This window comes from Poeciliopsis prolifica, unplaced genomic scaffold, assembly GCF_027474105.1.
Source record: "Poeciliopsis prolifica strain line A6 unplaced genomic scaffold, Auburn_PproV2 SCAFFOLD011, whole genome shotgun sequence".
Classification (NCBI taxonomy): domain Eukaryota; kingdom Metazoa; phylum Chordata; class Actinopteri; order Cyprinodontiformes; family Poeciliidae; genus Poeciliopsis; species Poeciliopsis prolifica.
Window position 1 is genome coordinate 6,848,307 of NW_026562386.1, and position 23,883 is coordinate 6,872,189.

General features: G+C 38.2%; 1 protein-coding gene across 4 annotated transcripts; it reads left to right on the forward strand.

Annotated features, from left to right (window-relative positions):
* Positions 1-373: 373 nt before the first annotated feature.
* Positions 374-23,503, forward strand: lpin1a (lipin 1a). Of its 4 annotated transcripts, none has more exons than XM_055036778.1 (24): positions 374-696; positions 8,654-8,854; positions 9,685-9,780; positions 12,980-13,076; positions 13,152-13,368; positions 14,121-14,195; positions 14,362-14,454; positions 14,578-14,686; positions 15,082-15,313; positions 15,800-15,946; positions 16,038-16,131; positions 16,425-16,621; positions 16,815-16,908; positions 17,178-17,247; positions 17,800-17,886; positions 18,088-18,180; positions 18,304-18,365; positions 18,460-18,598; positions 19,362-19,510; positions 19,677-19,763; positions 20,212-20,364; positions 20,785-20,899; positions 21,073-21,176; positions 21,304-23,503. In XM_055036778.1, exons 1-24 carry the CDS (start codon positions 625-627, stop codon positions 21,470-21,472), a joined length of 2,952 nt encoding a protein of 983 aa, XP_054892753.1. In that variant the 5' UTR covers positions 374-624; the 3' UTR covers positions 21,473-23,503. The 4 variants fall into 4 exon arrangements, with proteins under 4 accessions (XP_054892753.1, XP_054892757.1, XP_054892756.1 ...); XM_055036780.1 differs by lacking the exon at positions 374-696 and adding an exon at positions 5,615-5,810; XM_055036782.1 differs by lacking the exon at positions 14,362-14,454.
* The last annotated feature ends 380 nt before the right edge of the window (positions 23,504-23,883 follow it).

Sequence of the window (23,883 nt, forward strand, 5' to 3'; positions counted from 1 at the left end):
AATTCACATATATTTTAAACTCGGTGTGTTTGATTGTCTAGTGAAGTAGCAAAAGTTCAGCGTTAGCTCTTTATTTTCAGGTCTGTTTCACATTCTCAGTCCTCAGATTGAATTTCTGTGGTCTTTGTGGGAAATACAGGCCTATTGCCTCCAAAAGATTAAATAGAACATTAAACTGCCCTTGTCAGGGGCAGTAAAAGTGGTGCTGTTGTTATGGAGCAGAAGACAAGAACCTAAGTCTGCAGCGAGTCTGCGAACTGTCAGGACTCTCAGATTTCCTCCTAGAACTATGTTCCCAGAAGACATGTGTTGATAAATTTAGTGTAAAACACTTGTCACACAGACTCAAGCTGCTTACTTACAAAACAGATCACACAGATTTTAGAGCTGGGCATCTCATACAAGAGCACTCACTCTATGTTAAAAGGAAATCAAAAGAAACTGTGATTTTTGACAGTTTGGTAAACGGTGAACAAAGACATTTTGAACAGCTCAGAAGACCAGTGCAGCATTTTTTCCAGAAGATTTTTGAGACATTTCTTGCGTTTCTAGAGGGTTCTTCAGTCAATACTTGTTTAAGGTGGCAAAGCAGCAGTTTGTATCTGCAAATCAAGAAATGGAGATATGACCAGTATGGAGGAGCAAGACTATAGTTGCCCCAATGAGAACGACAGCCTCTCTGACAGCTGGTCTTGGGTAAGACTCTAAAACGATGCATTACAAAACAGACTCAACATAAGATTTCTGTCTTGAAGAGACCAGAGAGCTAAAGATTTTTTACTTCATGTTTTTCATGAAATATACAAACAAGGGTGCATCAAGACCGCATATGTGAGAATTATAAAATGTTAGAGCGACACTTAATCAGCCATGGCTTAAAGAATTTCTAAGTGAAATTATTGTTATGGCGCCGAGAAATGAGCTGTAACCTGACTCTTAATGGAAATCAGTAGAGATGTTGCTGTTAGAGAGACAGGGACTTTAATATCTGGTCAAATGACTTGGTTACTTTCCAAGATAAACTTCCTGGTGTGATTTTCTCTTTGTACTGTGGCTCTTAAAGGTGTACGCACCCCTCTTTAAATGCTTTTATAACGTAAAAAATGAGCCCACAGTGAATCTTTCCTGTACTTTTTCCACATTTTAACATGTATAATCTACAATCGTGGAAAAACAAATCAGTTTGAAGGGGAAACGTTTATATACAAAAATAAATTAGGTGTAATAATCTGGATGCATAACTGCACACACCCTTACCATTAAACTGAATTTCAACATTCATTCATTCTTTGGTGGGAGCCTGTCAACACCACGTGACGTCTTGCTGATATTTTATCCTCTTGTTACTTGGAAAGCAGCTCTCCTAATCCATAATATTGTGTTTGCGACTCTAGTTAAGTCACTCCAAAGTTTAAATTTTCCTCCAGTTATGTGTTTGTTTCCTGATTTGGATGTATGCGTGGTCTCAGTGTGATCCCAATAAATGGAAAAACCCTCTTGATTTACAGCTTTCTAGCAAACAACTAAAGAGTTTGGGTTAAAGCTGACTTATATTTTTGTAAGCCATGATTACCGTAAAACTGTTCCGTCTGGAGAAAAGGAGCCCATATCATAATTTCACAAGGTATGGCTTAAGTAAAAGAATAAAAGAAGTAGATTTCACAAAATCTTCACATAATGTCTAAAAATGTATTTTAGATTAATCAGATTAACTATAATTGATGTTTGGTGTGCACCAAGAAACACTGCATGCTGAAATTAAAACGAGGTGTTTCGACCAAGTATTAGTTTGAGGGGATGCGTTCTTATGTATCCAGGTTATAGCAGCTTTTTTTAAACCCATTTGTATATTTGTTAAATTGCACAGGATAAATGTTGAAAATTATTTATGTTATTTTTTTTAAATAGTTAAAATAACTGACATCTTAACAGCAGGGTTCAAACTTTTGATAGTCCCTATATGTGGAGTAGTATTTGTGTGGCAACCAGGTGACACTCGTTGGCACAAACAAACGTCACATGCTGTTCTTGATGTGTACCCTGCTTGTGCAGATTATGTCACTGAACTTGTCTACGTTTAGATCCAAGCGCCTGATAGATGCAGCCCTTGAGTCAACACAGATACCCCTATATGGCCTGATAAGGTCAAACAGAAAAGGTATTGCATAATAACAACGTGCTGTCATCATGCAATGCCTCTGTTGACTGTTTTTACCTCAGAAAGTTTCTACTTCTGTTTACATCATGGCTGATGGCTAAACTCTTATAAAAGCTGCTGTTTTGACCCTCTGGTAGTCACATAAGTTGTTGGCAAAACTTTTTACCTTTAGCCCTACATCCAAACAGAAACCACCAGTGTTTCTCACACGTAATTTAGTTGCATTTAATGTAATCAAATTAAAATGTATTTCATTCTTTTAACATTCTCAGCCTGTTGGAATTTAACCTAAATGATGAATACTCCTCTAAGAACAGTGATCTGCAATGTAAAACGGTTCAGTAAGTTTGTGTTAAGCTTACTTATTTTGTCAGCCTGGTTAACGTTAAGATGATGGACAGTTTTCTTGCATGTACAGCTCATTTCAATTCACCCCACGTGAAATCAAGATCTCATCTTTGACTTTTTCATTTCTTGGATTTGTGCTAAAAACTACATCAAAATATCTTGTTGTATAAATACTCCAGCTGTTCATTCGCTGTGCTCTGTTGTTGCTGTCTGAGTCTCGCTGGTTTTAGCAACCTGTTCGCCTGGCATTGAAGACAAGCTAATCCGATATATTTTTGAAGTCTTGGGGTTCAATAGGTTGTTTGTGGTGTGTGTCTCAGGCAGCTTTCTAATTGGCCATCCCCAGAGCAGACACCCACCGTCTCTGCAGTGATGAAATGCTTGCATTGTTGACCTCAGAGGGGTAGTGCCTGGGAGAGAGTAGGCAAATTCCTCCTCAGCAAAACAAACCCTGTTTTGGCCCCCAGCTCTCACGTGTCTGACACGAGGTTACACTGTAGCTGAGAACGTATCGGCGCACTCACACAAACACAAATACCCTGGTGACATACACCAAGATGAAGGATACAGCTGATGTATACGACTGACATAAACAGCATCATTTTTTAAATAGCAAAAGTCCAAGCATGGCATTAATGCTTGTGAAAGGAAATATCAGTCTTCTGTCCTGATGAGTAAAAAACTGTGATCGCTTTACTGATCTCATGATGATCCTTTGAGAATGGAAAGTAATTTTAAATTTTGTAAAGATTTTAAACATTTGTTTTGGCGAATGTAAGCAAGGAAACCTCATATCACCATAGATTTGTGGTGAACAACCATAAGTCCAACTCTAGTCACAAATCTGACTCTGCTGTCGTCAGAGTTGTGCTGAAAGAAGCTGACTGCAGCTTCTTGACCATTTTGCAGTATAAGCCTTAGCTGGCACTTAGCTAAGCCCTTAAACTCCTGAATCTCTTTTTCCCTGACCGTCATGTTTTCCTCCATCCCTTTGCTACTCCCTGTTGAATGGGACAGTTCCTAGAAAGCCCAGCATGTTTCCTTGTTCTCCTCCCTGGTTCTGAGAGTCCTTTTGTGTGTGTGTGTGTGTGTGTGTGTGTGTGTGTGCGTGTGTATGAACTGTGTGTTCATCAGGCGCCAGGCCAAAGTGAATGGTCACATGATCCACAGTTACGCAATGCCAAGTATGTGCACAGTGACAGCAAAGTTTGATCAATACAGTCATTAACTCTAACATGGCTCTGGAGCTGTTTCCACGCACAAGCACGCAATCTGAGTCCAATGCTTTAAGGCCCAGAATACCAAGAAGAACCAGACCCAAATAACAGAGTGTAAGTTCAGGGGGCTGGTTCTTAGAAACTTTAAGCAACAACAAAAAGAAAAACGTGACTCAACTGAGGGAGACTCTACGAGGATAAAAACGTTGAATTCTTTTTCTTCAAGTGTTTTATTACAGCATAATTTCAAAACAATATACCAACAGTAAAAATTAGGTAATTCTCTCCCATTTTATTAGCAGAGGTCTACATTTTAATTGACAAAAAAAAAAACTTTTAGGTTTATTTCAAATTCTCTGGCTGTCGTAGATCAGATTAATGGATCAAAAGCGCAGAAACTAACTTTTGAGAGGAGGCAAAATTTACAAATGATGAACTGATCATGAAACAGTAACACAAACATCTTACACAGGACACACAAAGACAACAGAAGAGCATGAATGATACTGACCATCTTAAGCAATAGGGACAACAGATGAGACAAGATGACTCTAAAAATAAAACGGAAGCAAAGGAACAGGCAAAATTGCACAGACTGACGTGGGAACAAGAACAAAAATATGTGGGTGGGACAGAAAAAACAAACGGTCTGAAACTGACCCCAAAAAATATTTTATATTTATATATGTATGAAAAAATTAAACATCAAATGTATAAAACAATATGCGGGAAGCTGAGGAAGAAAGAATAACACAATGAAAGAAAAGACCTAACACATATCTACACTAAAAGAACTTTGAAAACAGGAATAAAGAATAAAGAATTCAAAAGATGCTATAAGCTTGTGACAGGAAAATGAAGCTTGTGACAGGAAAATAGATTTAAACGTTGTTTAAATCTATTTAAACAACGTTTAAATAGATTTTAAATTATTAAATGCATTAATTTTTACACAGGGCAGATGTGCTAAAACGGAAACTAAATAAACTTTTACCCCTTTGCTTTTTGACGTGTGAAGGTCAAAAGTTGCACTAAAGACCCACTGGGTCTTTTGCATGACTTGATGCCTTCAGGCTGCACGAATGTCAACGCTATTCTTGTCTCCACAGCCACATACTAAACTTATGTTTCTTCTTAATGGTAACATGACCTCGCTCCTCTCTCAAGCTTACATACAGCATGTACCTTCTGTGCTTTTTTTTAATTATCACCATTCACTGATACCGATATAACCTGGCAGCAATAAACACCTCATTCAAGGTAAAAAAGTATAATCATGTGTCACCTCTTAGAAGCATTGCTGCTTAAAAAGCTAAAAAATAACAAAACAAAAACTTCCAATTTTATTATTGTTTCAAAACCTAATCATCTGGTGATAGGCTTTTGGAAAAGCATGAAGGGTTGCAAATATAAGGAAAAAAAAGCATGCAGCCAATCTCAACAGGGGGCCACATGTACATGTAATTTGTTTTTGTTTAGAAAAAAGTTATATGGGGATTCATATATTTATTCCACAATCTGCTTGAGTGTTGTATCAAAATGACAACGTATAAATTTTCTACATCAGATTTTTTTTAGCGACAGACAAAAAATGTTTATCTTTCCTCCGATTAAAAGCAACAAGATCATGTGATGCACTTCTGCATTTCTCCTCCTTACACACGTTGCACATTACACACAATTGGTACATGAAATGATTTAACCATAAACCACGATCCCTGCATAGAATTTGTGTTTAATCAGACCAAAGTACGATTTAATCTTGTCCTGAAATGTCATAATAAATGACCACAGAGCGGTTTTCTAAATGGGAAAAACTCCATGAACAATAATACGTGACATCACGCGCAGCTCCACCAATCGGCTCCCTCCGTGCTCTGCGCTCCGAGGTGGAGGGAGGAATATTTGAGAAGCAAGCCTTCAGCAGGCAGAGAGGATCCACGACCAGATGTCAGGCAAACGGAGCGATGCTGAGCGGAACCGATGATGTTTGATCCGGACACTGACACGCATCCGCGCTGACGACCGAGTGGAGAGGATTGAATGGCAGAAAGATCCCGGAGCGAAGAGCTGCGTCAATAAATAATGTAAGCAGAGAGAGAGGATGGCGGCTGTGGGATGTTTACTCCCCACGTATCTCACTGTTCTGCACTGCAGGTTGCAGAACCTCTTCCATCTGCGTGTGCATGTTTACATTTGGACACGCAGGCCACGCATCACCCCGTGTTGATGCAACGTGCGGGTTTTTTTTTGTTTGTTTGTTTTTTTTTTTCTTCTCTCCTGGCACCTTTTAGATTCATAGCTAATTGTGTGGCGTGACGACCGCTTTAATGGATAATTCATTATTTTGGAGCGTCGGACCGCAGCTCCACTTGGTGCAGTTCAGGAGTTCATCATCTGTAAACCCGTCCAGCTTCTCAGTGACCTTTTTCCCACCTCAATGTTCATAGTGGTGAAACGTATGACTTCATCTTAAGCTTTGGAGTGTGAAGTCAGTTTACCGTGACGATGCTGTGAAGGTGAATTTAAATCATGTTCAATTTATGCAAAGAGCTGTTTAAAGCATCCTGCAGGATTAAGACATATGTGGTTTGTCTGGTGATTGGCTGTTACATAACAGAGGGACACTTTGATTGGCTGTGGAAGAGGGGTGTCCTGGAAGAGTGGCCAAGGGTCTGGCTGTGCACAGAGCTTTGAAGAAAACTATTTGACCCCTCACAGATTGTTTTCACTTTTATTTTATTTTGCACTTGCATGTTTCAAATGATCAAAGAAGGGAATATGCATAATGCAGTTTTAAAATGCTTATCTTGCTTGTTAAGGTAGAAAACAAGACTTTTCAAACAAACCAGAGCCTATGTGAAATTTACTGTATAAACATCATTAGTGGATGATTTCTGATCAAGAGGACAATCTATCGTTATGTTAATAAGGCATGTCTACCATGTCTGGAAGAGGCCCAGACCATCATACAGCCACCTCTGTGCCATATGGTGCTCTTTTTCAGGAATTCTGTTAGTTTTATGCTAATGTCATGGGAGAAAAACATTCCAACAGATCCAACTATTGACCTTTGAACTCTCTGATGGATGTTATTTTTGCCTGTCCCTCTTCCTGTTGCTTTTCTTGCCCTGGGGATGGAAAATTAACCGCTTTCCAAAAATATGTTTGCTTTTTTTTATGCTTAGTTTATGATTTAACAAAGGGAATTATTACTTTTCCATCTGACGCTAGATTAGTTTTTTTGTCTTCAAACATAGAATTATCTTTAAAGCACTATATGACGTGTTTATGCAGATGATCCTTGTCCAAAGCTGAAATGCATTAACTGAAACATTTTAGACAAAAGAAGTACAGGTGTTTGTCTAAAGTGACAAACTATTGTCATTTCAGGCAGAACACTTATTCACATATACTAGTTTTGTCAGGACTACCATTTGTAACAAGACAGTAAGTAAACACAGGAAGTCTAGACAGTGGTGTAGTCAAAGTCTCAGTTAGCCTTGAACTGATTGCAGTTAGAGTTGAACTTTGTCAGGATCTGAAAGGCAGTTCACCACTCGAATAGCTGTGTAAGATAGTGTTTGTCTGTGTTAGTATATGAACAGAGACATGCACTTATCAGGCAATGTTGACAGTGAAAGCCGTGCATTCGTGAATGGACACGTTATCAGGTTGCTGCTGCAGAGACAAAGACACTAAATGGACCAGGAAGTGACGGTTAGGCAAACGGTCAGTTACACAATCAGTGCCAAACAAATCCACTCCCAGTTGTGGAGCGATCAGTCATGCTCAGCATATCAACATGTTTGTCCAGATAACAAAAAAGCATTTCTTTCCCACACTAATACAGCATCTCGTGCCTCAACAACATCATGTTTTTGTAAAATATTAGAACTAACTTTCTTTCCATTTTGACTTTAATTTGATGAAAAGTTACAATACTCATGACTCAGCTGTTTTTTTGGGTTTTTTTGCCAGGCTTTTGTCACAGTTGCTTTATTACACCAACCTCTGATGAGTAACTTGTTGGTCTGCTGGTCAGCAGAAGTTCCTCAAACTTTGATTCTTGTTGAAAAATCATCTTCATCATAAGTGTCTCTTCGTGTCTTCTAGTAACATGAAGCCATCTGTTACATGCTGGACAGTCTGTGGATGATTATGTGATTGCAACAGTGTCTGAGTCAGCACACCTACCACAGATATCACATATTCTTTGTTCTTATGACAGCTGCCTCCATTCTACTGATCCCTTTGTTACATTATACATAATAAATTTAAGCTCTTTGCTTTATCTTAGTTCCTGCGATAGTTCCAGCAACTGTAGTTTATTTCATATTTTGTTTCCTGTGTGGGTGTTTGGTGTTATTTATGTGTTTCAGGATACATTGTGATGGAGTCTTTTGTTCTAGACTTATAAGTAATAAAAAAAAAAAATTGTAACATTTTTTTTTAATTAAATCTGAATATATTATTGTACAGTGTGAAAAAAAAATGTAATGCTCTCTGTTGCTCTAATCTCTAATAATAATTCTGCATATTGCATGTTTATGTCTTTGCTTGCATCTGCAGCGAAGGTTTAGCAATTTTCAAGGATTTTAAGATTCTAGAACAAAAAGGCATCTTCAGTCTATTAGAGGTAATCTTGTCCCTGACTGAGCGTGAAGAAGCGGAAGAGGCATTTGACAATCTCATTTTTAGCATCTTTGTCGTGAGGCAAGAACATCTAGAAACGATATTTTCATGCACAGACGTCAGTCAGATGAATAAACATACTCCTCACAAAGCAGCATCCCAAGAATGAAGAAATGGATTCGAGAACATTGTTTTTTTTGTAGGCAGGGACTGACTTAGACATAGATCGTTAGTATATTGATAAACTCTATTGAATAAAAATCAAAGAATTATTTATACATATCTTTATTTCCAGTTACAGACCATGAACTATGTGGGTCAGCTGGCGGGCCAGGTGTTTGTGCAGGTCAAGGAGCTTTACAGGGGGCTCAACCCTGCAACGCTGTCTGGATGCATTGATGTCATTGTGGTCCGGCAGCCTGACGGCTCGCTGCAGTGCTCCCCGTTTCACGTCCGCTTCGGAAAGATGGGTGTGCTGCGGTCCCGTGAGAAAGTGGTAAGAGTCTCCCTGTTTTACGTTCACCTCTCGTAGTGTTTTCTGTATGAATATGTACAAGTAAAGTGTCACAGGATAAAAAAATGACAAAGACAACAAAATAAACATGATAAACAACAGTATTCTTATGCTTATTTTATCATTTATTTTATTTTCACATTTGCAGTATAAAATGTAAAAACAACTTTGACATTTTTCACTATATAAATTTATTTATTTATTAACAAATTTCTTGCTAGATTATTTTCACTTATTTATTATTTTCAACTCTAATTTTACAAAGATAAACTTCAATATGTTTTATTGAAGTCTAATGTGATAGACTTATATTAAGTAATGGACAATTGTGAAGTTGGATATTTATGATACATATAATAATTTTAAAAAATATCAATTTGAAAAGACGGTGATACACTTGTCAAATCCTTCCCCTCTCTCCTTCCCCCAAAATAAAATTCTTTGCTGTCAAGTGCCAATTGTGTGCGTAAGTCACCCAATTAAAAAATCCGCCAGTGAGTATTTTAATCTCATTATACGTACGGCTATTCTCTGAACGTTTAAAAATAGTAAAAGCCAAGAAAGACACCAGCCAGATGAGGAATACAGTTGCAGAAAAGCTTAAAGCAGGATTAAGTTATAAAACAAGATCTTTGGACATTTCTGAGAACAATCCATTATTCCAAAATGGAGTATGCCATAAACACAAACATTATATTACAATAGTTGCATCATACCTCAACATAAATTGTCATATTTCCACTGGAGCAAAGTAAATTTCAGGGAGTTTTTTGGAACATGCTGATAAGGATCAACACTTTTGTTTCTGACAGGTGGACATAGAGATTAATGGAGAGCCAGTTAGTTTGCACATGAAGCTGGGAGAGAATGGAGAGGCTTTCTTCGTCACAGAGGCTGAGGACACACTGGTGAGTGATGACTGACGGATTCATTACTGCAGTTCAATAAACACATGCAATTATAGCGCAGAACATAGCGTAACTTGTAGACGTAGGTTTTCACTGCCTGAAATAACATACAAACGAATGTGATTAATTCCTGCCACCTTTTACAGTTTTATCTCCTACTGGTTTTATCTTTGATCTGTAGCTACAACTTGTTATCTTAACTGCTATTCCTGCACAGACAAGCCTGGAAAATCCAGAAATGCATCCTTGGGCATTTTGTTGTTGACATGAAGCTGTCAGAGAAGGAGAATCCTATCAAAAACTATTTAACATCTTTTCATTTGATGATTCTGAAATCTCTAACATGGTTTGTTTTGAATGTTGTATGAAGCACAACGAAGGGCCTCAGCCCAAGTGAGAACAATAATATTATGTTGCTTACTCATTAGTTTAGATGGTGCTTTCGGAATATCAGATGAGTCATAAATCCACAAGCATACTGAGCAGATATTTTGAGATTTCTGGTGTCATTTTGGCTTTTTTGATATTATCTTCCTGGAAGAAAGTACCTTAACTAGTAAGGAAGAATCAACAACTCAATCAAACTGTTTTATCTCAAAACATCCTAGAAACAATTCAAAGTGTTTTTAAGATGTCAACCAGCTACAATCAATCTTTACACTTCCTCAATACATGTCATATGTTTTATCTACTGTATAAATATCAAGGAAATAATAAAATTAGCCTCAAACAAATCTATTTTACATATGTATATAAAATGAGTAAAATAAGTGTGTAATGTTAGCATCAGACATCCAAAAGCGTTGTTCAGCAGCTTTGTGACCAGAGCAGGTCAGATGCATAAGAGAACAAAGCAACTGCCTGCGGCCACCAGGCCAGCAGGGGGCGACCAAGAGCCTTTCAATTCTCACACAGTAAAAATGTCAGAACCTATTTTGTGGTTGCTTTTGATTTTAGACAAGAAACAAAAGCTTTTTTCCTTGTTTATTTTTATTTTTATTTTTTCAAAATATTAGATTTGAATTAATTCTATATTTTTAACTAATTCTGATGAATCATCAAAACATATAACTTGTTTAGATTTTTAAAGAACTGACACACACTGTGTGTAAACATGCAGTTTTGCATTGGCAGTGTCACAGTGTAATACTTTGATTTTACTTGATTTGAATAAAGTCATTTATGTCCTAAAATATGATCGTGTGCAACTTATGATATTTAATTAATAAACAAACATTGCCTGACCTGTTAACTCTAAAATATTTCCTAAATACACAATGCGCTTATAATTAAACAAGTTGATGCCCTGGCAATTAGTAAACTGTTGCCTTGCGGTTCAACACAGACCAGATGATGTGTCTGGAAATGTAAGCAGGGCTCATTGCTAAACAAACAAACAAACAAAAAAACAGATTCAACTGAGAACACCTTGGCACTTATCCACTTTGCTTTTAGCTATGTGGAATAGCAACAGAAAATATACACTAGCATAATGACATTGTAGCCACACTACCACAAGGGAGTCCTGTTACATGGAGGTATTTGCGGCTGTGATTCTGGCTTAACAGGAAATAGATTAAGCCGGAGACACTTGTGTTTACTTTGAAATGCGTTTTGAGTAAAAGACAAGGAGAGGAGCGCTGGAGGTGGAGTTTGGCACAGGGGCAGTGAAGAGGAGTGGCTACAACTTTTCTGGAGGAAAAAAAACAGCCAGCCCAACTCTACTAATGAGATAAACAAACTTGAGCAGTAACAATTACATTAGAGGCACCATTAGAAGAGTTGTCTGCTTTCCTGAGTGCACAATGATTTGGAATAGGCAATTATTAGAGGGGATGTGCAGCAGATCCTGATCTCATTACTCTTCCATAACTTAAGTTTTCTGTACAGAGATGTATATAGGAAGTGAGTTTGAACTTCTCTTTAAATAAACTATACTATTCCGCTTGGATGTGGCTTTAAATCTTCTCCTTCACTCAGCCCTCCCTTTACAGACTGGAAAACTGCCAGAGACCTATTTATAGTTCTGACCAACTCACTCTCTGTGCCTTATGTGTTCACACACAGAAATTCGCTGGTCACTGATCTGTGCAGACAGGACAGACAGGGGGACAGAGGATCAGACAGATGCACTGTATGTAATCTAAAAGCGGATCATAGCTTTATGTTAGTCAAACAGATTTAGGAGGACCTTAGGGAACTGCTTGAGGAACATTTAAATTTACATATTTTATGTGTCTTCGTTCTGCCCTTTCCCCCAGTTCTAATCTAAAGTTTCACATGTTGAAAAAGGGAAAACCTTTTTTTTTTTTTTTTTTTTTAAAAGAACAATGTGGGATCAACCCCAGATATCTTTTTCACTCCTACTCACTCTCTCTCCCTCCCTTTATCTACTCCTCAGGGTGTAAAGTTAAACTTCAGGACTTGTCAGGACTTATGCATTTACAAATAATGTAGGTCCGTCTTGTGAAACACTGCTACATTCCTGTAGTGCAAAGTGAAAAAAAAACAAAAACATAATTGAATGTATTTCTCGATGTTCATATTGTTATTTTCTTAAGTATTTGCATTATATGAAAAACCTTTTTAATTAGCTTGAACCATCACTTTATTATTTAGCTTAATTTAAATCAAGTTTCTTGTTAGTAAAATTTCAGCTGACTTTGGAAGAAAGGCAGTAAAGCTTTGAGGATGAAAAATTAGAAGAGAATAAAAAGTCTGAACTCAAACTGGATCTGCACTAGATGCTCCCAGGAAGGACAGATGTCAGTGCATCTTGTGCATTCAGAGCCCTACTGCTTCTATTGCCTTCCCAACTAAACGAGTTAGCCTGCACTACGGCATGTGTGCCGCCAAGCATGTGCCAGTCTGCACTTTGTGTCCCCTATTTATCTAAAAACCCCCCACTGTGATTTAGCTAATCTTGGCTCAAACGCTAAATCTCGCTGGATTATGTCAAATCCGGTGGTGACAAAACATCTCCGTCCCTTCAACGAGTGAAAGCTTCTGCACATCCCCTGTTCTTTCACCATATGACAAAAATCACATGGGCCATAAAATAGAGGTCCAGAACAATTTGCATTTTCGCATATATTGCAGCTCAGAGCATGATTCATTGTACATTTTTAACACCTTATCAGTCTCTGTTAGATATCGAATCGAAGACCTCAAATGATAAAGGCATGCCTCCTGTCAACAGGAAGAGGTGCCAGCCTACCTTGCAACTTCACCCATCATGACAGAGGGTGAGGAGTTAATGCAGACCGAACTGGGCAGGGGTGCTTCTCACCATCAAGGTGCGTTTGGCTAAAAATAAATGATTCTCATTTTGAGAAAAGAAAATATTTATGCTGCTCTCTTTTATCCCACAGACAACATCCCCTGCAGCACACTTCCTGTCCTGAGCCTGGGGCCTCAAGATGGAGCGACATCGAAAAAAAGGAGGAGGAGGAGAAGGAGGGCCAGGCCAGAAGGAGGAGGGGGAGCCGGAGGGAGGAGAGAGGACAGTGGAGAGGAGTTCTCAGAGGATGAAGACATGTTTACTATTGATCTGAGTTCGGATGAGGAGAAGGACGGGGACAGCAGCAGGTGTGTGTGAGGACATGGAGTACAGCCATTTTTAATCACGAGATCACACTTGTGCCCTGTTGGTTCAGACATCAAACCAGCAGTTTCCACTTTCCTTTAATGACTTTGAAATGTGCTCATGCAAAACGCCCTTCAAGATAAAGAAAAGAAGGATTAAGATTTTCATGAAAATATTTTTTTAACTCTGAGCCAAAGAAAATTCCTTAGAACCGTTTTAGCTTTCATGTGTTTTATATCGAGAAGTAGTCATTGAATCTTCAAAGATAATGACCGCCTGCTATCATTATCATTTCAACAGAACAAATCATTTCACAATAATTATGACTTAACTTGTAAGACTTCAAGCCTGCACCTGCCATTGTTTACTTCAGAAATGCTTTTTGAAGCATCTTTCTTTGTTGAAAGAAAGTCGAGGTGGGTTAGTCCTCCTCTCACGATATTCTCCGTCTCTTTTACACTGTGGATCACTCACTCACTGGCCGCCCGTACTGCAATGGTCTGAGGCCATTTGTAGAAAGTCCAGCCACAACTGTGAGTTGGGAAAATTCCCAAATCCCTCAAAGACATGAAGGAATGTGCATTAATGGTTTAGAGGAGAAGTAAATCATGGATTCAGTTAAACAAAACTGAAACAAGAATAAAAACACAATAATATTACTTGTAGTGATAATAGCTCTAGATCTCTTGAAACATTTGTGGAAAAATTCAGTTTGGGTATTTATTCCTGCATGCGTGTGTGTGTTTGTGATCAGACCAGCGTACCGTGATCTGGATCCTACAACCAACAGCAATTCATACCACAGGACCGAGTGGACTGAATCACAGAGGTATCACTTTGACACAAATCTCCCAGGCATCCACATTTTATGTATGTCCCACCCTTTTATGCTTCTTTCAAAGTGTTTAGTTTGTTGACAGCATTTATGTTTAGCTTTTCTGATTCTCACTTCCTTTTTCATTTTTTTTGTGTGTTTTACAATCCCCCTAATGAAGTAATGTGATAAAGAAGACTCTCTCCATCCGTCCATCCTTTGGTCTGTCCATCTCTTGTCCTCAGAGCACGTCTCACTGTTCTGCCCTTGCGGGGTATCTTCTTTGATTTTTTTTTCACTTTCTGAGTAGAGCATTCAGCTAAGAAATGAAAACACTGAAACTGATGTACAGATTGCTTGAACTTAATTTTGTGTCCTGTGAAATGTACTTCTACAGCAGTCCAGATGACTCGGCATCATCAACACCTAAGAGCGACTCAGAACTGACCAATCAGGCGAATCCTGAAATGCTGTGGACCTGGGGGGAGCTGCCACAGGCTGCACAGGTAAACACACACTGACATGTTTTTTATTGATCTGTAGTCACAGAAAACTGCATATCTACAGCATCAGTGGTGTATTCATAGCAGAAACACATTTATATATCTTGTATAATTCCAGGAACCAGTGAGCAGAACTATATATGTTTGCTTACTTGCTTTATTTAAACTCAAGCTTTAACTCTGAATAGCTTGCTTGAGTATTTCATATTTAGATAGACACAAATAGGGATTATCAGATAATCAGCGATTAGAAAGTTACAGCTCCTCAGCAGGAACAGTTTGTCTCTACTCTGATTAAACTTATAAGTTTGGGCTTTAGAGAGCATGCAGTTTTATTAAACGGGGAACAAACCCCCACCCACACAAACTCCAGAGTGAAAAATGTTCTTTCTTTCCAGCCATCCTTCCTCGCTTCTCGCCAGAAGCAGGACTCGGCTGCAGCAGTCTCCATCCCGCTGACTGCAAGCAGCCACTTCAGGGCCATCACGGACACGGGGTCAGCCCCGGGGGGTCCCTGTGGGTTAGAGTCAGGCCAGACCACTGCTGCTGACGGGACAATGGACATAGAAGGAAGCAGTCTTGAGCGCAGGCTGAAGATTACATCTGAGCAGAACTCTGGAGGAGAAAATGGTAAACAAAAAGTTGGTTTCTGCAATGGGACAAAAATAATTATGTCAGTGACTAAACCTTTGAAATGATTGTAATATTTTGGTTATTTCTTTGAATTTAAGCAGTCAAATGGTGCCATGTAAAACATTTCAAAAGTAAAATATATATATTTTTATTCCATTAGTTTATTATTTATCAGTTTACGAGGCATAAACTCAATTTAAACTTTACTGACCTCTAGTGGCTGTCTTGTACCTCGTCATGTGGGATGAAATTTGTTTAAATATATATGTATATAACTAGTCATTTATTCTGGTATGTTTGAAAATTTGAGGCTTGTGGTTCTCATCTTTATGGGGTTGTGATTGTGAAATGTTAGTTTGGAGGAAAAAAAAAAGTTGGATCAAAAACCTCAATGCGGCTTTTGGAAAGTCTCTATCATTGGCCTGCGATGGAAAACGCTTGTTTTCATCCTTCAGTTGGCTTCTGCTGTTTTTTCCCATGTAGTCAAAGAGGCAGGGAATGTTGGCCCGTCATCTATGGAGGTGGAGACGGCTTGTTCGATGTCCCCAAAGTCTCTCCCCGCTCATCTAAATGAAGAAAGTTACAGAGGAAGTCCTGTCAGAAATACTGATTCGCCATCGAAGAGGAAAGGTAGTGGCCGCCTTTTGCATTGCCATAAACAATTCAAATGCCATATTTTTATGGGTGCTAGAAATAAAAAACATAATCTTGTCTTTTTTAGAAAAAAGAAGCCAGCATCTGGGGGCTGATGGTGTTTATCTGGATGACATTACGGAGCTGGAGCCTGAAGTTGCTGCGCTCTATTTCCCAAAAAGGTACATTTTCTTCAGATGCTGACAGTCTGTCCAACATCCAACCTATTTCATTTTTGATACTCTTGTTTCAGTGTTTGGTAAACGTAAGTAAAAGTTTTAGCAATAGCACTTCAGATTTCTACATTTTTGCATTATTAACAGATTTTGTTAAGAAATTATTGTTGTGAATTTGATTTTTTTTGTTTCTTGTAGGCTATGATGTAGTATGATGAGAATACTATAATCAATTTAACAATAGTTTTGAAGAAAAATCCTTTAGGATAACTGCTGAGACTGCATGTGTCTGTCGTCAGTGATGGAGGAGGCAGCTCTATGAGGGGGGACTCAGAGATTATGATGGACGTGAGGAGCACCAACCAGTCTCCTCAGTCGGTGGGCAGCAGCGGCGTGGACAGCGGAGTGGACAGTTTGTTGGACCAGATAGCCGACCTGCCTCATGTTGCCATCTCTTTGTGCGGAGGACTGTCAGACAACAAGGAGATCACAAAAGGTAGAAAAACTAACGTTGCCTGTTCGTCACATTTATTTCAAAAAGAATAAGGCGACATTTAGAAATGTTCAACTGAAGTCGAGAATATTCTGCATGCTTTTTGCAGAAAAAGATTCTTGTGTTAATTACTTTGTCTTAACCCTGTTTCTGTTCATCACCTCTTCCTGTATTGTGTGTGTTTTTAAAACCACAGAGCAATTCCTGGATAGAGCCGTTTCTTACCAGCAGTTCTCAGAGAACCCGTCTATTATAGATGATCCTAACCTGGTGGTCAAAGTTGGAAACAAGTATGCATTCCTCTTTCAAGAAGTATTTCAACTTACAAATGTTTTTATTTGACAAGCACTGGTTTTATGTTTGTTTTGGGTAAACGTGAATAAAAATATCAAAATAGTCAGCCATAATATCTGGGAGGCTCTATTTTTCAAAAGTGTGTTAATATGTATGACATCTTTAAATAAATACACAATCCAATTATGTAATATCATGAGCATATTTTTTTAACCTAAACTAAATAAGATGTTTGCTCTTTATCGCCCTCTGTCATGTGATATAGGTACTACAACTGGACCACGGCTGCTCCTGTTATGCTGGCTATGCAAGTCTACCAGAAACCCCTGCCACAGGTAAGAGCAACACAAGGTTAGAAAAACAAGATACTCCATTTATTTAGCATGTAAATGCTAAGGGAGGTATTACATATCATTTTATTAAGATATAGTCTCAGTGGTGTAAAGTATTTTTGCTTCTGCCAGAGCATCAGTTATTATTTTGTTAGTTTGGGTCATTTTGCTAACATTTTTTGCACAGATTGTGTTACAACCCTCTGCATTACATGTCCCCTGTGCACACCCAACATTTTGCCTCTGAATATAAAACTTTTTGCTTTTGCTTCGGTTATTGTCAGTATAAAAACTAAAAATTACAGTCATTTCTGGCTCTCAAATACAGCGATTTTCATCTTAAGTGACGTGAATCATTTGGTTTTAAATATCTGGCATTACCCCGAGGGCTTTGAACTATTATTAGAAGATCACATCAGTAATCTGTACACAGCAGTATAATATTGCTTTAAATCTGTTGTCCTAGCACTGAAATAACATCATGTCTTTATGCTCCTTCTTCTTCCCCCTTCATTTACATAATTTCTTCACTTATTGGCATTTGTGTTCACCAAGTGCTGGTGTCTGAGTTATGTTTTTTCTGTTTTTGGCCTCTTCTCATACTGCTTCCCCGGTCTGTTTGGCTCCACCACTTCAGAGCCTGTACGAATTTCTGCTGCATGTCTTTTCTTGTCTGATTCTGTTTTCCGGACCTGTTCCTTTCTCCTTGCATGGCTGTGTGTCACTGCGGAATAGTTGGGCTTCAGTTATCTTATTCTTTCTTTTCTCCTGTCATTCCTGTGCTTGTTAGTTCTGAGTTACATTTCCAGTCATTTTTGAGTCGTATGGCATCATTTTCCTCAGGCCTCAGTGGAGAATATCATGAAGGAAAAGATGCCCAAGAAAGGAGGACGCTGGTGGTTTTCATGGAGACGGAGGAACAGTGACTTGAAGTCGGTCAGTCCGCAGACAGACACGTTATTCTTTTCTAATTAGTTTTGGGGGGGAAATAATGTCAGCAGGATCAGAGGATATAATATTTCAGCTTACTGAGTTAGTTCTGATCTCTTTGCCCTTCAGGAAACAGCTGCAGAAATGGGAGACAGAGAAGATGGCTCGCTCACTTTGACCTCAGTGGACGGGTGATTGTTCCCATCTAATGACATCATCACTTTTTTTCTCTCGCTTTAAAATCAGATTTCCTGTTTTACCAACTCAGTGCCTTGAATATCCTAGTTTGAAAGATGACTCCTCTTCAAGCGATGAGGACCACACACCATGCAATCAGATGCCAGAATCCTTTCAGCCGGAGCCTGTTTTAAACTCCGCCGGTGTGTGTTATAAGAAGACTCTACGGCTCACTTCAGACCAGCTGGTACAGTATTTATTCCTTCATCTGACATTGATCAACCTAATGCTATGAAGCTGTATGGGTTTATAGCATTAGCACGAGTGAAACAGAAGTTTGTTGTAGATCTATTTTCAACAGATTAATTTAACATTCAGTGCTAAAATCTTTAGTTTGAACACAGAAGTTCTGTGTACAGTAATTTTGCTATATAGTCAGATAAACCAAGTTCAGGGCTCAGTAGTCTTTATAGCGACCATTTTTCCTCCTGATGTTATGAGATTAAATTTGTTTAAAAGGCAAAAATTACATGAACATTCAAACAGAAGGAAAATTCTAAATATATATATATTTAGTGTCTGTTTTACCAATTAAGCAACCTTAGTGTTATTTCTATGGTTAACAAAGACAATAACTAAATTTTACCAAAAAACTAAAAGCAATGAACTGCAGGTTGAATATTTGAAGTAAATTTTAAGTAAAACCATTCAGACCTGCAACCATTCAGATGCAGGAAAATATTTTTTCCTGCATCAGTGTGATTTGCTAGTTGAAACACTAAAATTATTTTAAAAGCTGCTTGTTTTAAAATAATTATTGGCCAAAGTTGTACAGTCGGTGCTGAAGACTCCAGAGGGAGCTCCAAGTTTAGGACCTCGATTGTGTTAAATGTTTAGGATCCCTATGCAGAGGACATAACACTAAATGAATTATTTCTAGAAATCCATTTACACCTCTTTATCCTGAGTTTTGCATAACTTCCTGAATTGTGGCGCATTTGTTTTTATAGGCTGGCCTGCAGCTACAGGAAGGGCCCAATGAAGTGGTGTTTAGCGTAACCACCCAGTATCAAGGCACCTGCCGCTGTCATGGCACCATCTATCTTTGGAGCTGGGATGACAAGATTATCATCTCGGATATCGACGGAACCATCACAAGGTAGGAAGCAGCAGGTTATCTGCCATCAATAATCATTTCCAGCTTTTCACCAGCAGATGGCAGGTTTTCCACGAGTTGCTTCACTGTCGGGATTTGTTTAATGCAGGTTTGGTGTGCAAAGTTTGACACCAAATCGCTTTTGTGTCTGTGTCACAATGTGCTTCAGGTCTGACACTCTTGGCCACATCCTTCCCACTCTGGGTAAAGACTGGACCCACCAGGGTATTGCACGGCTCTACCACAGAGTCAGCCTGTGAGTCTTGCCCAACAATTGTCCGTTTTGTCGTTAGGTGTGCAGTTAAGTCATGCGACTTGGAAATGAATGAGACTTTAGTTACAAATGTAATGATGTTCAGCCTGCTGAACTCAAAAAGACTTTGGACTTGATTCAAACCTCCATAACAGTTGGTTTTGACATCAGCTTGGATATGAGCCATTTCACTAGAAAATACTGAATGCCAAACACAAACTGTTGCATGGAATTGCACCTGCTGTGCTACAATGGAACGCCTGGCACACAATCCAGCTGCTGGAGTGCCTCTCTGGCCATTTGCCAGTATTTCCTCCTCACGCTTCATTCTCCATGTTGTTTACCTCCACTGCAAGTCTGACGCATTCCTGCATGTTTGAGAAGTTCTTGAAGAGTTTTTTTTTTTACTTAATACTCTGTTTTGTAACTGAATCATCTTTTTCTGTCACAGAAACGGCTATAAATTTATGTATTGCTCAGCTAGAGCGATTGGCATGGCTGGGATGACGAAGGGCTACCTGCACTGGGTCAATGACAGAGGAACCATGCTGCCGATGGGCCCGGTTCTGCTCAGCCCCAGCAGCCTCTTCTCTGCCTTTCACAGGTCAGTTACACACACAAGTAATCAGCAAAATGAACAGTCTATTTAATATATGTTGTTATTATTCAGTGGCTCAATTCCCTGACAAAACACACATTTCATCATGTGCAGCACTTTGAATTAGCTTGTTGCTAAAACGTGCTAATGAGTTAATTATGATGATTTTCTGCTTACAGGTAATGAAAACACAACATTTAAGATTAGAATATTACATCAGAGCAATAAAAAAATGTACAGTAATGTAGTCTTAATGAAAAGCATGTTTAATACCTGCCTAATAATTGTCTTTTAAAGGTAACCCAGTCCATCACAATGGAACATTACATTTTCTGAATTGGACTTTTTGTACAGTTTGTAGTAAAGCTAGACAGTTTCAGGAAAGTATTTGAAATACAATATTCCTTCAAAACTCTTTGTTTTCAGGGAGATTATTGAAAAGAAACCAGAAGTGTTCAAGATTGAGTGTCTGACGGACATCAAGCATCTTTTCTATCCGAACACTGAGCCTTTTTATGCCGCCTTTGGGAACAGAGCCACGGTAAGAAACCTGACCACACACCATCACAAACTGTGTACAACAACTTTCTGATCACACTGAGACCCCTTGATGTCAATTTTTCAAATATTTGACAAGCACAATGAAAGCTCTTTTTTTTAGTTTTTGTATTTTGAGGAGATGTTTTGGTGCTGATTGTGAATGTTTGATTCCAGGATGTGTATTCGTATAAAGAAGTCGGCATTCCTCTGAACAGGATTTTCACTGTCAACCCAAAAGGAGAGCTAGTACAGGAACATGCCAAAACAAACATTTCCTCGTAAGTAATACCCTCTATTTACTTCTAATTTCCATTAATGCGATTTCACTGAAAACACTCTTGCAGTTTTAAGCTTTAATAAAAAACAAAAATCTTGTCTTTATGGCTACGTCTTTGTTTCTTTAAGATTTGGACGCCTGTGTGAGATGGTCGACCACGTGTTCCCAGTCCTGCAAAATGAGGAAGCGGACGTCCCCTCCTCTGACAGTTTTGATCAAAACTCTGACTGGAGGAAACGGCTGCCTGACCGTAGCAGTCATGAGGAGGATGAGTCCCAGCCTATTGAGGCAAACTGAAGGAAAAGAAAACATGGGATGAAGAATCTTCAAGCCTGCAGTTTTGGCTTGTCCTGTTCATGATGACAGTATCAGAGGTTCACATCTGAGCTCACAGGTGGAAATTATGCTACCAAAAACTGAGATGGAAACCGGCCTGAGGATTTCTCTCTAAAAATGGACGATGAAAACAGTTCTTACGCTAAAACATTACCTTTAAATAGGTAATTGTGACTACTCATGTAAAATAAATGAATGTATGTATAACCATGTAAACAGAATAACTAAATAAGTGCAAAGTGGAATTAATAATTTAAAAAATAGGGACTCGTTTTCAGGAAAAATAACTGTGGAAAAGGGAAGTTTTAGGAAAAAAGACAGAAAAATGAACCTGATACGTTTGAACAAAGGTTGAGAGTTCCTCATGAAGTAAAATTAACACATGGTTTATAGCACAAATGTAAAAACGTACCATCTCGCACATGCACCACACTGTTTTCCTCTTCTTCTTTTCAGTCCCACAGACTTTTTCATTTCGACTAACAGCAACAACCAATACAGCTGAATAATAAAACTGCATTTCCTATGTTATAATGTAATATGTAACTTTAGGTTTTTATGCAGAATCTACTTCTACGTTTTCTTCAGGAAAGAATGTTGAAATTTCTACTCAACACTGGCAACTTACCACCAAATGTTATGCAGGCACAAATTGCAGTTTAGTGTGACCTCATGCACATATTTTAACACAACATTACATGAAAGCCATCCAAGTTATAAAAAAAAAAAAAAAAAAAACGAAACAAAAACAAGTATTATTTTTCTGTGACAATAGCCTCCCTTGCAGGTGCGACTAAATATTTGTGGTATTTTGACCGTGCTACTGTGACAAATTTGTCTAGTTTTCTGTTACTGTGTTCAAGATAAATGCAGGATAATGCAAACTACGTTGTGTAACATGTGGTAACTTGTAATATATAAACTACACAGTATTCTAATATGTTGATCAATGCAATTTTCTAGGTTTATGTTGGACTGATTAAATGTAGAGCTTTGTAATGCCGTGTACAGAGGCAGATAAGTAAAACCCTCTGACACTCACCCCTCCTGTTATTGTAAAAAGAAAAAAACAAACGGTGCACAATTTTGTGTCAGCATTTCTTTTCCATTCTTCATTTTGTATGTATGTGATGCAGGAGCCTTGCTTTGTGTGCAGCTCAAACAGGGAGAAAACCACTGTAAATAATCAAAGTGTTGTTTGGTAGACTACCAAAATTTACAAAAGATTTTGAGATGTTGTGCACCATGTGGTATTTTTTTTCTTTTATTGTATGTTTTTTTTTACTGGTTCTCATTCAAAAGCAGCTATTTAGTACATTGTTGAAGCTACTTTTTGGGTAAAGTTGCAATGTTTGAAAAAAATGTATTGACATTTCCTAGTAGTTCCTCTGTCCTCTTATTTACATCTAGTTGACTGAAATGTCCCAGTATTTTTAAATTAACTTTATATTTTAAAAAAACTCAGTATTTTACTTTATTTCTTTTGCTTTTACATTTATTGCTATTGTTTAGTAAAAGATTAGAAAGAATCCAGTCAATGGGCCTCCCAGCTCATCATGATTATGTTGTAGTTTAGTAATTGTATGAGCTACTGTAGGTCTGGTGCTGAATTAATCAGGAATTTACCTTTAAGTTAAACGAGATATTAAGTATCAAAGAGGCACATGATGTATGAGCTGTTGGAATGTTAAAGATCAAATAATAATCACATTTTAGAGATCTGCTTTACTTTTAGAAAGTGGAAAAACTGAAATCAGCGATTGCAACTTCTTCTCAAATTATCCTGTATTTGTCATGTTTTAATTCTTTCTGTGAAAGATTATTTAAAAGTACTTAAAACATCTTTTCGGTCTCTCTTTATATCCAGTTAACTTTATCACATGTAAAGACTGCAGTTTTTAAAGCAAACAGCAGTTTTATTCAGTGTGTCGTGAAAACTGTTCTTTGCAATCCAATCTAAAATGTAGAATAAACAATTTTCAGAAAACTATAGTTCCAATTTGTGTGATTTATTTAAGCATGAATATGTTTTTCTCTCTTTATACCTTCTTAACAGCGTTCCTCACTTGCTGGATTCGTATAACCGAAATCTGCATTAATCAGCGCTGAGAAGCAAAACACGACGTTTCTGCAAATGCAGGACATAGACTGAGGAGAAAAAGACACATCTGGTTCATGCCTGCAAACAACACATTCTTCTAAATCAGCACTATCCTCTTTAAAGTCTCTTCCCTGTGGTGCTTTTTCTTTCCCACACTACTCTCGCGTGCATTAGCATTTCTTTACGCCTCATGAGTGGAGAACCTCCAGGGTGAACAGATGCAGCAGTTCTACAAAAACAGGAAATCGTCTCTTGTTGCTCGGTAATCTCA